General features: G+C 42.0%; 1 protein-coding gene across 1 annotated transcript; it reads right to left on the bottom strand.

Moving 5' to 3' along the window:
* Window positions 1-3,241: 3,241 nt before the first annotated feature.
* LOC133954293 (H/ACA ribonucleoprotein complex non-core subunit NAF1-like) lies at window positions 3,242-10,792 on the bottom strand. Its single transcript, XM_062388653.1, has 9 exons — window positions 10,720-10,792; window positions 9,713-10,101; window positions 8,401-8,536; window positions 6,796-6,889; window positions 6,616-6,698; window positions 6,279-6,439; window positions 6,130-6,181; window positions 4,954-5,038; window positions 3,242-4,831 (listed from the first exon to the last, which is right to left on the bottom strand). Exons 2-9 carry the CDS (start codon window positions 10,087-10,089, stop codon window positions 4,404-4,406), a joined length of 1,416 nt encoding a protein of 471 aa, XP_062244637.1. The 5' UTR covers window positions 10,090-10,101; window positions 10,720-10,792; the 3' UTR covers window positions 3,242-4,403.
* Between the last annotated feature and the right edge of the window lie 6,057 nt (window positions 10,793-16,849).

The raw sequence follows: 16,849 nt of genomic DNA, 5'->3' as shown, positions 1-16,849 counted from the left end.
CCACTTTTATTCCAACTTTTATTTATTTCCACATTTCAGTGTCCTTATGCTAATGAGAAAGGCGGGCCTAACCTCAGTCACCCTAACCCTAACCCACTGACAGTTAGAGACTTGTCCTGAAGACTCTCCTATGCTGTCTTTGTTGTATGCTGCATCGTTCTGCAGCTCGGCTTGCCTACAAAAGCCAAAGTATGCTGCTGCTATAAAGATCAGATTTATATAGTGCTGTGAGATTCCAGCTGGTTCTTTTATATCATCCACAGAATTCTGAAGCTCTGTTAAGAGCGGCCAATGGGTTCTTATAGAGGGAAGTACAAAGTTAAAATTGTTGTATTTTGTTGTGAATTTAAGTAGAGCCTGAAGTTAGAAGATTTAATGACATCACCTTGCTCATTATAGGGATACACAGGTTCGTTTTTCTCTCCAAGTCGGGCACTTAAAGAACTAAGAGGCCATTGGGGCAAATTGGCAACCAGCCTGAAGGATGGTTATGTGTCCATTCATCTTGATAACTGGGCTGTTTGGGGTGGCTATAGCTCTCGAGGTAGAATGGGTCATCCATTAACATGTTGGTCTGTGATTCGATCCACGTCTCCCGCGTCCCTTGTGCCAAGGGAGAAGTGACAAGACACTGAAACCAAATTTGCCTGCGATATAAAAAGTGATACATTGGGTAGATGGTTAACTGTACTGTGAAGTGCTTTAAGTGGTTATTAACTCTAGAAAATAGCATTATAAATAGAGACACATTGGTGTTTTAGATATGATCAATAGCTTTCTGCAAAATCCATGCACATTGACATCGAAACAATAAATTGCGGTCTTGCGGGGGGATTAGGGGATTTGAGTGGATAATGTCATCTGTTTCCTTCAGAAGTTGAGTTAATCTGTACATTACTGATCCTCGATGAGAAAACTGTCACCTGAATTGGATGCTTCCTGACTTGAAAAGCTGAGGGCAGGTTGGTAAATGGAGAGTGGTGTAGCTGTGTGTGCCTGTCAGCTGGTCTGTGTCCTGAGCAAGCCGCACAGTGTCAGCTGTTGATTGATGTGAGTGATGAGCAGAGGTGTGGACTCGAGTCACATGACTTGGACTCGAGTCAGACTAGAGTCATGAATTTGATGACTTTAGACTCGACTTGACAAAATGTAAAGAGACTTGCAACTCGACTTGGACTTCAACATCAATGACTCGTGACTTCACTTGGACTTGAGCCGTTTGACTTGATAAGACTTGCTCCTTTCCCCAAAACACAAAGATTAAAAAGTATGTTATTAAGGAGCGCTCTGTATCTGTCATCGTGTTTGTGTGCGTCTGTGTGTGCAGCGCCGCCGCTCCCAAAACGTGCACTACGCGCTGTGCGAAAAATCATCATAGTTATTATAATTATGTAGCCGAGCGTTTGGTTGTATCATAAGTCCGGCTTCAGCCGACAAAGGACACGAGAGCAGGTCATGCGTTCGGGACAGCACACCCGTTTATTCTCCGTTCATTTTACAACTTCACTCATCACAGCACCCACTTCCTTTAAAACCCTGTTTCAAAATAAGAGTCACTACCAACAACCCACTTAAAACCGGAAATACAAATCAACCCTCAACAATAACGTCATTAAATAAATTAGCTTACAATTATAATGCCGATATTATTTCAGTATAGAAATATTAGGTACCTTTTAGCCATGTATATCACAAAAAAGGCAGAACAAGAGATATATTAAATTGCTCAAAAAAAGTTAAAGAAGATTGACTATTCTTGTTTGTACTTATTGATGATAATTTAATGTAATCATAGAGGAGTTATGCTTAGGGCACCAAAATGGCTCGCAGCGGCACTTGGTGGAATCATACTACGTCCACATCGTGCACAAATGACTGACAGACTTTTGGCCAATTTGGTCTTTTGCAAATGCAATTCAGCATAGGGCCCTGACATATAAAAAGCACAACCCTGTTCATTGTTATGTTCAAGTATTTGTTATGTTTCTCACATGTACACACACACACAGACAATATGAGGTAAGATAAATGAGATGAGATAAACACAGGACAAGACAGAAATGTTCATGTTCATGTATTTGTTATGTTTCTCACATGTACACACACACACAGACAATATGAGGTGAGATAAATGAGATGAGATAAACACAGGACAGGACAGAAACTGCTGTGGAACTAGTTAAAATGCAAAATACAATGTTAGCATTTTTGTACAAATAATTACAGTTGCACTTGTTTGTTCAAATGTGTTCATTCTGTAGGAGTGGTTTAAAATGAAGAATATTCTTGCAAAATATGAGTTAAATGTTAAAAATGACTGGTTAATAGTGCAATAGGGAAGTGCAATGTTGGCACAATTTTTTTCTGTAATTTCAATTGCACTTGTTTTAATAAATAAATAAATACAGATTTTAAAAGCATACATGATCTGTGTAAATATATTATTACTCAGTGATCAAAAGGACTCGAAAAGACTCGAAACTCAAACTGCAGGACTTGGACTTGACTTGAGACTTGTCAGTCTTGACTTTGGACTTGACTCGGGACTTGCCTGTCTTGACTTGGGACTTGACTCGGGACTTGAGGGCAAAGACTTGAGACTTACTTGGGACTTGCAAAAAAATGACTTGGTCCCACCTCTGGTGATGAGGCTTCCATTTCTGCCCAGGCCAAGGATCCAAAACCCTGAGCAGCATGATATTCCATCTGTGTGCATGTTCGTGTGAGCAGAATGTGTGTACAACAGTGTTCTGAATACCCAGTGGCAATCGAGACGTCGCCACCTAGTGCTCCATAGCAAAGACAATTTACCTACAGCATATGTTATGTCCCAATCTTTGCAGACATTCGTTCTGCAACTGCAGAACGAATGTAGAAGAAACCCTGGCTACCTAAAAGACATTTTAATGACAAGTTTTTTTGAGAGACCTGCACGAATTTAGCTGCTGAGGCTTTCGGGGGGTCTCATGGGTCAATGGGTCTGGGCACCCCCCATAATTACGCAACCAGGAGAACAAGCTATCTATGTATCTCTGTCTGGCTCTCTGTCTTTTCCCTGCACCTCTTTTTTATATCTTGGATTGTTCAGACTGTGAAACACCTGAAGACTTGAATTAAACTTGCATTTCAAACCACATCATGGCCAACATTTAATCTTAGGTGGGACGGGGTGTTTCAGCAGAACAAATAAAGTTTTCTCTTCTTCCAGATTTAGGTTTTACATAAAAAAGATTACACAAGATTTTACACGAGAGACATTTATTTGATGAGGTTCTACAAATGGTCCAAATGTTGAATTTACAAAGAATGATTACAAATCCATCAAACAAGTGACTTCAGAGCTCATGCCCAGCCTTGTGAAAAGGTGTAAAGTCTGTCAACACAAAAGAAAGCTGAAATGACTCAAGAGTTAATACAGAATATATATAAAGAACTGGACTGCACTACACAGACCATCATTCCTCCCTTCGTGGAACTTTAGGTGTATCCTTTGTTTACATCTTGACTAAAGAAAAAACGTTCCACTTGACTCAAGGGTAACTGTTTTTTTTAAATCACAAAGAAACCAAAACAAAAAGTCTATGTTATGAATGAAAAACAAAAACATAATTAAAAACAAATGAAAAACAAATGAGGTGTGTAAATATAAGCGTAATACAAATACTGAGTGAGATGTCGCTTTCAGTTCATTCAAACATTTTTAAAGTTGATTTGACTTGAGACTGGCATGAACATTAAGAATAGCTGTATTCACACATATGGACCTAAAGTTGCAGACTGCCTCTAACAGTTATTTTCTCATGTTTCCATAATACAGGGGTAAGATGAACTCATTATTTTCTCTAGAAACGTGCTCTTTTTGCACAGTTTTCCTATAATTCATTAAAGCTATATTGAGAAGCCACAGACTGAGAAGTTCAGCATTTTCCACATTATATTTTAACTTGTTTTACACAGTAAAACAGAGTTAAAGAAAAAACTATCGTGACTTTCTCAAAATATCTGCACAAAGTTGAACTAAGAGGCTTTTTGAGCCTTGAGTAGTAGTTGGTGGTGAGAACATGTGACTGAAGCTTGACGTCAAAGAGCCTCTTCAGTACTACAGTATATATATGTGTTTCTGAGCTGTCATTTGCCAACTGTCTCTAAAGTGTAATGTCACATTTACTTAGAATATGTCACAAAAACTCTGCTGCTCTCCCAGGGGTTAGATAATGAACACATCTTAAGCTGTGGAAATCATGAAATGACTGAAATGTAAAAAAATATTTGAAAGCAGAATAAAAAAAAACGAGCTGAATATAAACTGCCCACCAGTGATTGATACAGGGTGATTTGTCCCACTTCAGTCTGCAAACATGACATATTTTTCTGATGTGTGCAAAAAGTGTATACAGAGAGCATTACTGAGGTGGAGGAGGAGGTGGTGGAGGAGGAGGGAGGTCAGAGAAGGGGAGAGAGTTTGGTGACCAGTGGGGAGAAGAAAAAGATGGATTGAAGAAGGACGGAGGAGGAGGGTAGAGAGGGAAGCTGGGAGGGGGGAAGTGGTGAGAAGGTGGAAGAGGGTAAGGGCAGGGGGGTGGAAGGTACATTGGAGGCACATCTGTGTGTCTGTGTGATGGGTGTGTATGTCTGAATTGTGGCTGTTTGTTCCTTGGGTTCTGGTGCCTGAATGAAAGCCCTGCATGTCTTGGTGGGAAACCCCTGATGTCACGCGGCTGCTGCTGCTGCTGGTGCTGGTGCTGCTGCTGCTGGTGCTGCTGCTGTGGGTGCTGCTGCTGTGGGTGCTGGTGCTGGGGGTGCTGCTGCTGCTGCAATGTGTTCTGGGTACCTTGGACAGGATTATTTGGTAAGTGAAAAAGAGGTGAAAGAAAAAGTAAGACAAAGCGTTTGTCAGGGGTTACAAACAGAACATAAACTGAACATAAACAGACAGTGTACATCTGTCAGTACCTGGATTGTTTATATCCCGCCTCTTTCGGTTTTTCCCTTTCTTCTTTGCCTCCTTCTCTTTCTCATCATCACTGAAATCTAAAGCCTGGAGAGGGAGAGAGACAGACACAGAGATGGAGATTTATTTTTAGCGCTAAATTTCATTTTCCCTATTGCATTGTGTCCTTTGCCACGCACACAGCTAAATTCTTGTTGATTTTTACACCAAATCGTCCTCTTTGTCAAGGAACTGCAACATAACTTTTTATGATGCACTTCTACAATTTTTTTTGATCGATGACTTATAAAAGCCCAATGCTTTTTATTTATTTAAAAAAGAAATAGAGATGGTGTTATGTAATTAGTGTGCACCTGAGCAGCATGTTTTACTGGTAATATCAACAACTGTGGCAACCCTTAATCTGGTCAATTGATATTTAATTCATGTTAGGAATTAGTCATTTCTTTCCATTTTTTTCTATGCTCTCTAAAGTGATGACATCCTTTGGTGCCATGTCCCACTCAAATACCCACTGCTTCTTAAATTCTGAGCTGTCCTTGCTGACGGTCCACCTTCATCTCTTGGTAATTACAGCCTGTTCTGAGGAACAGAGTTTATCCTGATTGGACCCAAAACCTGAACCAATGACCGGTGGAGGGTCAACCATGAGGTGGACTATACCAAATGATTAGTTGGTCTCATCTTCGGTAGGAAATATTTGATTGAATCCACTTTTGCGGTATAGTTTCTAAGCAACTTTGAAGAAAAAATTGAGCTGCACTGAACAACGTCCTGCTGACTTTCCACTAGAGTGATCATCATGTTCATTGGCTCAGGCCCATAGTTTTAAAATGGTTGTCAGATCAAACTTTGTGTTATGCTAACTCCAGACAGGACCGAACCTGGTACAACTCTCATCTGGATATATAAGGGATTGCTCAAGTCGCGGTACATCTTCAGCATACTCTAATTACCGCAATGCAAAACCTAAATAAAAGCAGGACCAAAACCACTACTTCAAAAAACGCCTCATGATTCCCACATTGAGTTGATACATCTTAGAGATTTCTACTTCTCAAATCTTCAAAGTGATGCAGTAGAGGCCACTTTCCTCCATTTAAAAGCAGATGGCTTTGTTTGATGCTACAGTGTCTCAACATGCTCCACCCGACATGTTTAGAGTTCTCTATGCTTACCTCTTGTGGTGGTTCTTGATCATTCTTCCAAGATGCATCAGAACCCTTAAAACTGAAGGAAAGGCATTTCACTACAACAGGCCGGCCACACTTTCTAACTTTACAGTGGTCTAAGCTGTCTATGTATGTATGCATGTGTGTTGACTTACAGAGTAAGCTGCCTTGTAAGGACGTATCCTGTGTATTCTTTGATGGCGGGTGCATAATAAACAGTCAGTCCCTCCTTCAGCCCCTTGCTGATTACCTGTTCCACTGAGTTCAACCGTAGAACATAAAGTGGACTGGAGACTGGACCAAACACCTCAAACACCTGAGAGCACACACGCAAACAACATTACATTACTGACATGTTAAAACCAAACAAACACAGAAAAGGTATAACACTTCTTTTCTACACACAAACATACACACACACACAAAGAAAGAGAGAGTGGACAAAAGCAGAGGTGGTCTAGCACAAAGCCAGGGAACTCCTGGACCCCCCACCTTGCCAACAGCCACCCTATCAGATGTAAAGATGATGCTGTCATCAGTTAGAGCAGGTGTGTCTCTCAGAGACTGGACGATCACTGCAAAGACAGAAAGGGCAGATTACATGAGGGCTGACCGACTAAAAGCCTCAGTTTAAAAACTGCTGTGTGTGTGTTTGTGTGTGTGTGTGTTTACCAAGCTGCTGTAAAATGCTGCAGACTGTTCCTACAGGCTGCAGTTCTGCATCCTCTGGTAATGATACACACACTTCCTCTACTGCCGGCAGCTCCTACACACACAACACAAAATCTTATACTGTGCTCCAATGATGTTAACTCTGGGTTAAACAGGGCAAAACAATAAACCAATGGATGCAACAAACTATCACCTGGCATAACAAATGTACACAGTTGACATGGGTGTGGGAAGAAGACAATCAGGGCTGCCAAAGCTGAGGTTGTTTCCAGTACTGTAATACGTGTATACAATGAAGTGAGTCCACGTGCGAAACTTATTTGTGTGCGTACTGGTCTCAAATTCCGAGGGGCAACTTGAGTACAGGACCGAATATGCTGTAGGCATATGGTCATAGTGGCTGCAGACAAACAGGAGTGTGAAGACCCTCCCTCATCATTTAGGGGAGAGCGTGGCCTAGGGGATAGAGCGGGTGTTCAGCAACAAGAAGGTTGCCGATTCGAATCCCACTCTATCCCATCTGCATGCCTAAGTGTCCTTGGCAAGATACTGAACCCCTAAAAATGGCCCCTCATAAATGCTGAGTGCTCTAAAAATGTAAGTCGCTTTGGACAAAAGCGTCAGCTAAATGACATGTAATGTAATTTAAAGGGGACATATTATGAAAATTCCACTTTTGTAGTGCTTCTACACGTTCATTTGGGTATCTGGCATGTCTACCGTCCCAAAAAAACAACTTTGTTGTGGTTCCTCTATTTCAGAAACGATACGCTAGAGTGCGTCGAATGGGATTACGACCGAAATAAACGTCATAGTCACACTATGCCCATGTAGGGAGTCTCGCTACATGGCCTTGGACGAGCGAGCTAACGTTAGCTGGGCTCCAACGGCCCGGTTAGCTCGATGCTAACTGGGCCGGTGGAGACATGTTAGCGTTAGCTCGCCGCTTCTACCCGTCAGACATTTATGTGCCCGCATAAGCAGCCAGGCTCACCGGGGGTGAGGGGGGCGGGGCACTCAAAACAGGTCAATCTGAGGAGGGCTGTTTTAGACAGGGTAAAAAGGGTGCTGTTTTAAATGATCCTTGTGGTATTTTGACCAAAATATGTTACAGACATTTCATTCATTATAATCCTCTACAAATTATGTGGTGGTAGGTAATTATTTTCAAGAAAGAAAAAAAAAGAAAAAACATGTATATAAGAATGATCATTATAAATAACAATAAAGCCGCAGTTTAAGAACAGTTAATTTTCTACATGCTGCACCCTAAAGAACATTTATCTATTTTACTATTTATTTAGTTATTTGAGAGAAATTTTGTTTCGTTATATTCCTTTGTAAAATGTTTTTAGGTAAGAAAGACAACCATAGTCTTCTCAGCTAACCGGGGTTAATAAAAAGAAATTAAAAAATCAGTTGAATGTTTTCGGATACCTGTTTCTGCTGTACCGAAAACGTACCGAACCATGACCTCAAAACTGAGGTATGTACCGAGCCGTGGTTTTTGTGTACCGTTACAAACCTATTAAGTAATACCATTTCATGAGACTAAAAAAAGTTAGCAATAAAGAAGCAAACTGACAGTTGTGATCCTAGACTAACCTCGATCAAGACCTCGTCTCTGGTTTTAATGGGAGTTGGTCGGCTGAAACCCTCATCGTCATCCCCAAGTACAGGGGCAGAAGGAGCAGAAGAGGAAGAAGATGAGGAAGAGGACGATGAGGAGGTAGAGCTGTCGCTGTGTAAAGGAGAAGGAGAGCATCAGAGTAAGTTGTGTTATGGAGGTTTGTTCTGGAAGCTGGTGAAAGGAAAACTCAGGCAGCAACTGATGTCTTATGCAGAAGATTTTAATGTAGACTTGATGAATCAAGGAGACCAGAAGCTGGAACAATAAACAAAGAACGGAGTAACATGAAAAGTTGTCACCCTCAAGTCTGAAGATGCCTCTCGCAGCATCTGCATATATCTTCCTCTACTTGTGTCACCCATTCTAACAGCACATCCATGAAAGGCTAGAATTGCTGTCACTCTCTATGTTACATGTAAGAGCTCACATCCGATTGGATAGTTAAGCCTAAAGCATGCATGCTAGATCACATTGTGTCCTTACGTCTTGCCACTGATAAAATACGTAAAATAGTTAGAATTAGTGAGAGTTAAAGAGGGTACCTCTCGGTCTTGAGCATCTGAGTTAGATATGAAAGTCCCTCAACCTAGACACCACAATGTAGTGTTGGTTGGCCTTTATCTATAACCTGACCTTTGGTGCTGCTGAGAGAGAAGAGAGTATCGGTGGAATTTAGACAGGCACTATTCTCCTGTACAGATATAATATAGTATACATAATGTGGCATAAACCGTAATGTGTGAGGATGGTCAAAGATTCCTCAACAAGTTGTTTGTTTTCTTTCTGCTTGTTGCCAACTTGACAGGATTCAAACATAAAGAAGACATAAGGCCCGCTGTGCAAAATGATGGTACCTAGCACATTAAGGTTGAAAGTTGCAATCAGAAGCCATTTATCATAATGTTGTGTATTTGTGTCGCTGGATAAAACCCGGTCAGGCCTCTCAGATCAGCAGGCAGTGCTTTTGGACCAAGCTACCTGATGAACTGAGGTCCACCTTCAGAAGCAAATTTAAAACAGGTCTGCTCTATCAGGCCTTTGCCTGATTTTCTGTCTGCCCAGTTGTGATTCATGTTTCCAGATCAGCTGCTATATAATTGTGTCATTTGACTTAGTGAGTTTTGAGTGCTATGTTGTATGTCTAATTGGTTCATTGATATGTGGTGCATTTGACGTATGCTATATATGTAGCACATTGAGTTTCTTCAAATGAAATGTGCTTTATAATAAAAATTGCCGATGCCATTATCGCGTATTTGTGTATGCGTTGTTTGTGTGTGTCAATACCTGTCTGAACCGTCTGACTCATCATCTTCATCACTCTCCTCTGTCTTATGCACACTGTTTACAGAAAGTGCAGCTGCTGCTGTGGAGACAGTTTTCTGCTCTGGAAGGGTTGATGTATTTGATGACAGGTCTGCACTGTCAGCAGTCACAATCAGATTCTCTAGTTGTGTTGTCACAGTAACTTCCATCTCCTCCTGCTCTTGGTGTGATGGTACCATCTGTTCACCAGGACCAATTACCATCTGGCCACCAGGACCAGGTACCATCTGTTCACCAGGACCAGGTACCATCTGTTCAGCAGGACCAGGTACCATCTGTCCACCTGGATCAGGTAACATCTGTCCACCAGGACAGACGTTAACTGTTTTTGCTTCCATCTGAAATAAATCCTTTAAAACAGTAGATAATTAGTATTGTCACAGCATATGAGTTAAGTAGCTGTTAACCTGAACACATTATTGGAGATATCTTAGAATAATAGGTGAGAAAGCCAGAGTTGAAACATAAATAAAGTGTAGTGTATAGTGTATCTTTGCAGAATGTTAGCGTCACGCAAACAGTTTTTCGAAAAAATATAGAGGTTTCTGGATTATTTTTAAAATGAACCTAATCCTGTTCTGTACTTGTGAAGGCCCAGAGATACAACCAAAGACACAACAGGACTTCACATGAATATATCTGCTGTATGTGTAGCATCTGTCCTGGTGTAGTTTCACTAGTATCGTTATTAGACTGAAACAAGTTACGTCAAGCATAAGTGTGAAAATATCTCCATCTTCTTATTTCCAGAGTCTGATCGCACGGTAACCTCTGGAAAACTATTCATTGATATGTATGATAGCATCACTGGGCTGTTTAGCTGAGGAGCTAACCGAGGGTAACAGCGTTAAATCTAATGTGAGGCATGTCCTCGACAGCCTCTAGTCGGTCTGAACCAAGAGTATTTAAATCCAACAAACTCCACAGAAAGTATGCAAGTACAATGAGCAATAGGTTGATCATATTACCTGTGTAAGTTATTTACGAAGAACTGCAGACAACCAGTGGAACTCAGGAACTTGTTCAACAGACCTATTTCCGTTGTCAAACTTCAAAATAAAGGCCTGGTCGATTATCATGACTACAGTCGAAACGTAATGTGAACGGATTTCAATTCATATCACATTGTAAATGAGTATGCATAAAATAATTGTGAAACGAGAAGCAAGATATACAATGTAAATATCTTGATATAACCTTAGATTTACACTAGCACGGTCCTGTGTTTTATTTTGAAGTCGAAACTGTTTCTCGACCTTCTCTTCCTTGGACAGCCACATGTCAACATGATCACAACACGTGGGTAGTGTTTTTCCGGGTTTGCGCAAGGCTATGGCGCAATCGATAGCAATTTTTTGCGAGAGATGTAAAGTCAGAAACCCTCAACTCTGTTTTCACACATCCCTGTTACTTGACGAAGACAGACCGGCGCGTATCGGTTTAACTTCAGGTCAAATTCGGGGTTTCCAATCTTACGAGGCTCGTTCATTTCTTCTCGGGACCTTTATTCACCATGGCAAGTTTTACTGAATGGCTAACCTTGTCAGGAGTAGGTTAAGTTGGAGATAAGCGATACGCCTGTATTAAAGCACCACCGACTGAACAATCAATTCCTTTATAACATGGCATCACCAACTCAGTAAAATGAGGCGAAGAGCAATGCGCTCACAGTACAACAGGCTGTGTGCATTGCCATATGTTTCTCTGCTTATGGGAGCTGTTACTGTTGGTGACATAGATAGGTGATGCAGAGAAGCTCAACATAAAACAATGTGCACGGAAATACACAAGGTGGCAGGTGCTCTGACTTAATAAGTTTATGTTTTTTTAACATCGCAGTTGGACATTCAAGGGATAGTTCACCCGCAATTGAGATTCACTCAATATCTACTTACCACTATGCTTATGTAGGGGTTGGTGAAGTGTTTAAGTCCACAAAACACATCTGGAGAATACAATACGCTTCCATATTCTTCTGTTGATTCTTTTTTATTTTTATTTGAAATAGGCCATCACTTTTAAAAAATAACTTCATGACTTTAATGCTGTATCTAGACCCACATACATAAATCAATTTTGTCCTTTATTGTTAAATGTTAGAATATAAAATTCAATCAAAAGGCTGTTATGTGGGGTGGAACTTCTAGCTCCATGTCCAACCCTACTCCTTTAATGTTCGCCACAGGATGATGTGCACTGCACGATGATTTGCATTACATTACATTTCATTTAGCTGACGCTTTTATCCAAAGCGACTTACAATAAGTGCATTCAAACCCGAGGGTACATACCAAGGACGACAAGAATCAAGAAAGTACAATTTCTTCAAAATAAAACAAAACTACAAAGTGCTCTCAGTATGCGAGCTGCACGAAAAGCTCTCCGAGGAGCCACGGAGAGGCCCGGAGAGGGCGTTCCACGTTGGAGAAGGCGGTCCTATCTGTCCGTGTCCGTCAAAATGGAGAAGCATACATTGGCCTTTAGTTTCAAAAGTTGTTAGTAGTTTTTTATTTTTTTTATTATTATTCAAGGTTAAGTCGGAAGAGGTATGTTTTTAGTTTTCGGCGGAAGATGTGTAAACTTTCTGATGTCCGGATGTCAATGGGGAGCTCATTCCACCATTTAGGATCCAGGACGGCAAACAGTTGTGTTTTTGAAGAGTGTTTAGCTCGCACAAGGGAGCAACGAGCCGATTAGCCGAAGCAGAGAGGAGTGAACGGGGTGGGTGGTAACGTTTGACCATGTCCTGGATGTAGACTGGACCGGATCCGTTCATAGCATGGTACGCAAGTACTAGTGTTTTGAACCGGATGCGAGCAGCCACTGGTAACCAGTGAAGGGAGCGGAGGAGAGGAGTAGTGTGAGTGAATTTAGGTTGGTTAAAAACCAGTCGAGCTGCTGCATTTTGGATGAGCTGCAAAGGTCGGATGGCAGTAGCAGGTAGACCTGCCAGGAGGGAGTTACAGTAATCTAGGTGTGAGATGACCAGAGCCTGGACCAGAACCTGCACCGTCTTCTGAGTGAGAAGGGGGCGTAATCACCTGATATTGTAGAGCATGAATCTACAGGACCGTGTTGTTGCAGTAATGTTGGCAGTAGGGAGAGTTGGCTATCGAGTGTTACGCCCAGGTTCCTAGCCGTCTGAGTGGGGATTAACACAGAGTTGTCAAAGTTAAGTCAGATTGTGGATGGGAGAGTCTTTCCCTGGAAGGAAAAGTAGTTCAGTCTTGTCAAGTTTAATCTTCAGGTGGTGTTGAGACATCCACTGAGAGATGTCGGTCAGACAGGCAGTGATTCGTGCTGCTACCTGTGTTTCTGATCGGGGAAAAGACAGGATTAGTTGAGTGTCATCGGCATAGCTATGGTAGGAAAAGCCGTGTGAGTGAATGACAGAACCGAGAGACTTGGTGTACATGATGTGCGCTGCAGGAGGAAGTGCATTCAAGACGATGTGTACCGATGTGGGCCCCAGGATGATGTGCGCAGCAGGATGAACGATGTGCGCCGACATGCGCTGCAGGAAGATGTGCACTGCACAATGATATGCCCAGCAGGATGATGTGCACCGCAGGATGATGTGCAGTGATGATATGTGCTGCAGGATGATGTGCTCGGCAGGATGATGTGTGCGGCAGGATGATGTGCGCTGCAGGATGATGTGCGCCTCAGGATGATGTGCGCCGCACAATGATGTCTGACGCACAATGATGCTTCCGAGAAATTTGCTTTGATATTTCAACACATTTCCAGATTACTCTTGAATATCGTGAAAAATATTTAAAATAAGAAAAATATGTCAAAAATAATATAGAGGCGGTGATGGGAACCTTGAAACAGGCTTGGGGCCAGAAACTGCCTGTAGTTTTCCCCTGTGCATGTGTGTTAAAGGTAGATGTAGAAGAGCGGTTGAGCTCGGTAGAAAAACTCTCAGGAGGTCATGTAGTTTGTATGATGGGAATTTTAATTTTCCCAAAAAGAAGGCCCAAAAGTGCAGAATTAATAATGAAAATATTAAATAAAACAAAAGAGCAAAAAACAAATACTTTGTAATAAGAAAAAAAAAGTGGCATAGTAGCCGAAACAATAAATTGCAATAACAGTCAACTTTACCACGTTCGCTGGATGAGAAACTATTTCTTAGGAGAGCTCTGAGACTCACACACACAGAAGTACTACTCACGCAGTAGGTGGGATTTGCTGCTGGTGATCATGAGGTTAAACTTCAATTGTTTGTGTGATATTGTATGATCATCATTTGTGACATATTCTGCATTACTTTGTCATCTTCCCTATTCAGTTGTAGCCCCAGTTTATGTTGATTGTTATTGATCACGTTACTTTAACGTTCTCTCAACATGTCAGCTACATGTCTGTACATTCAAGTCATGAATGTTATATATTGACGTACAAATGGTTCTGAGATGCAGTACAGCTACAAACTGCATTTCAATTTTGTTTTCAATACTTAAGCACTGAAAATCAACCGTTTTTAGTTTTATACACATTTTTGAAGATTTGTTTGAGGTTTTTAAATTAAACCAACATGGAAAACCTATTGTTAAATCTTCCTTCTATGCACTTGCACGCACGCACACACACACGTAGGCACGCGCCAGTGTAGGCACATCAGTGGGCCGCGGATTACTTATAGTATGAATGGTGGTCCCTGGGACAAAACCAGTTGAAAAACCCTGCCATAGTAGCCTGACGTTGTCAGACTCACAATTCTAGTAAGAATGTGAGTCTGAGACCGCTCCATTGGGCTGTGATTATGGGGCGTGTTTCAACTGACCAGGAAGTAAAATTCCTCTTCGCTCAATTGGATAGACCTACAACCAATCAGAGCAACGTAGTATGTGACGTATGCTAAGCAACGCATTGTGAGTTATTTACTAAAGGCCAAATTATACTCGTGTTGCACGGACGCACGCATGCACGCAAGACACGCAACACGCCCCTTTCGAGCCCTCTGGCGGCTTGCGTGCGTCCGCCAATTTTTCTAACTATACGACAAAACGACGCGAGCCTCACGCAGCCCGCAAGGCTTGTGATTGGTCGGCTTACTACATCCCGTCCGGAGTCTAGTTTCCGGTTTCATGCCCAACAATACGCAGAAATCACGGAAGATTTAGAAGAACGAATATGGACCAAATAGAAGAGCACTTGGCAGAAGAGATCCGAAAGTATGACCACTTGTATAACCCGTCACTGACTGGCCGATTTGTCCGCCAGAAATAGGCTATGAGGAGCCGGAGTGGCGATGTAAATAAACATTCGACGAAGAAGAAGAAGACGTCTCTTCTTTGTGTGTTTTTTTTTTCGAAAAGAAAAGTTACTCCGCCTAGTGATCTGGCGGTGAATTGCGTTGCAACACACGCAACACGTTTAGGAAGCATAAACCAAAACGGATCCGTCGATGCAGCTGCGTGGCCTTCCGCGGTTGCAGTCGCAGGACTATAATTAGGCCTTAACCCGGGTTCACACCGGACTCTTCAGCGCAGCGCCAAGCCTTAAATAACAGCTGGCTCCCATCCACTCCCATGTTAAAACTTTGTGCCGGTCACACCGGAGGCTGAAGCACCGCGAGGCAGCCTTGGCGCAGCGTGGTGCTTCAGCCTCCGGTGTGACTGGCACAAAGCCGTGCATCGATCTACTGGATCAACGGGTGATATTATTAGCCCTGCCCGGTGGTTCCACGTCGCTTCAGTGTCCGGTGTGAACAGCCAAGCGCCGGGGCGATAGGGATTAGCGCAGTGCTTTGGCGTCGCCACCGCGTTCTGTGTTCCTCTTTCAAAATGAATGCGCTGTCGATGTCTTCTAAAACAGACTCAATGGCAGCATCTACACATCTCAGCTCGCCAGTGGCAGGCATGTTTGTTGAAAACGAATTCAACCCAAGGGCACTGTGATGACGTGGTTGATTACGTCAGTTCTGTCAATCATCGTATAAAGCCCGCCCTGACAATCTGATTGGCCTGGTCGGGCATAATTTTCCTCAACGGAGCGACTCCAGACCGAACTGCCCGACCAAAAATGTTGTGGGCGGGGTTAAGTTCGTCTGGCATCCAGGCTACTGTCATAGGCAACCAACAGTAAATGTACATTAAATAATCACACATAAACCACTAAGATAAATCACATTCGTCAGAAAGAGAGAGCGAGAGATAGAGAGGGGCAGGATCTCTAACCTAATTGACCATTATGGAGTTTTCAGAACTTGATTCAATATTTGTACCCTAATTTTTAATACTTATTTTTAATTTAGGTTTTAGCATCATGCATTGTTTTGTGAAGTAGGATTTGTTGCTTATGCTGCACCTTTGCACACACTTATGAATACCACAGCAAAATGTTCCAAATATTAAATATATTTTATGTCTTAAAGGGGTGGCTGTGGCTGAGGAGCGGTTGTCCTCCAACCTGAAGGTTGGCAGCTCGATCCCCATTTTTCCCCATCTGCATGCCGAACTGTCCTTGGGCAAGATGCTGAACTCCGAACTGCCCCCAATAGAACAACAAAGTGCTGCTAATAGATGCACTGTATGACTATGTGTGTGAATGGGTGAATGGAAAACTGTACTGTAAAGAGCTTTGAGTGGTCATCAAGACTAGAAAAGCGTTATATAAATACAAAAACATTTACATATGATGAAACCAAATAAGGATCACAGGATGAAGAGCAACTTTCTCTTTGTCAAATATGAACAGTAGGTGGCAGCAAACCCCTGTTAAATCAGTCCGGAAAACCACTGGGAGTTTATGGGCCACACTGAATATCTTTCAACTGATAGCTACTAAATACTCTTACTACATGGACCAAACTGATATGATTATAGTCAATTCCTGAGAGCAAACACTCCGTATAAATAATTAGGAAAGCTGTAAGAACAAGGCTTTATACAAATATGCAAAAGGTTACATTCCATGAGTCATTGATACAAGGTTTTTTATCCCAAAGGATATGGACTAACAAAAAAAGTGAGAAAAGGCTGCTAGGGGGTCATGAGGCATGACCTTTGCCCCGAATCTGATGCTTTTGGTACATTCTAATACATATATTTACCCTATCAAACATTTTCTCAGACAATCAATACATAT

The sequence above is a fragment of the Platichthys flesus genome, chromosome 5 (assembly GCF_949316205.1).
Source record: "Platichthys flesus chromosome 5, fPlaFle2.1, whole genome shotgun sequence".
Lineage (NCBI taxonomy): Eukaryota > Metazoa > Chordata > Actinopteri > Pleuronectiformes > Pleuronectidae > Platichthys > Platichthys flesus.
This window is presented reverse-complemented; position numbering and strand designations above follow the sequence as displayed.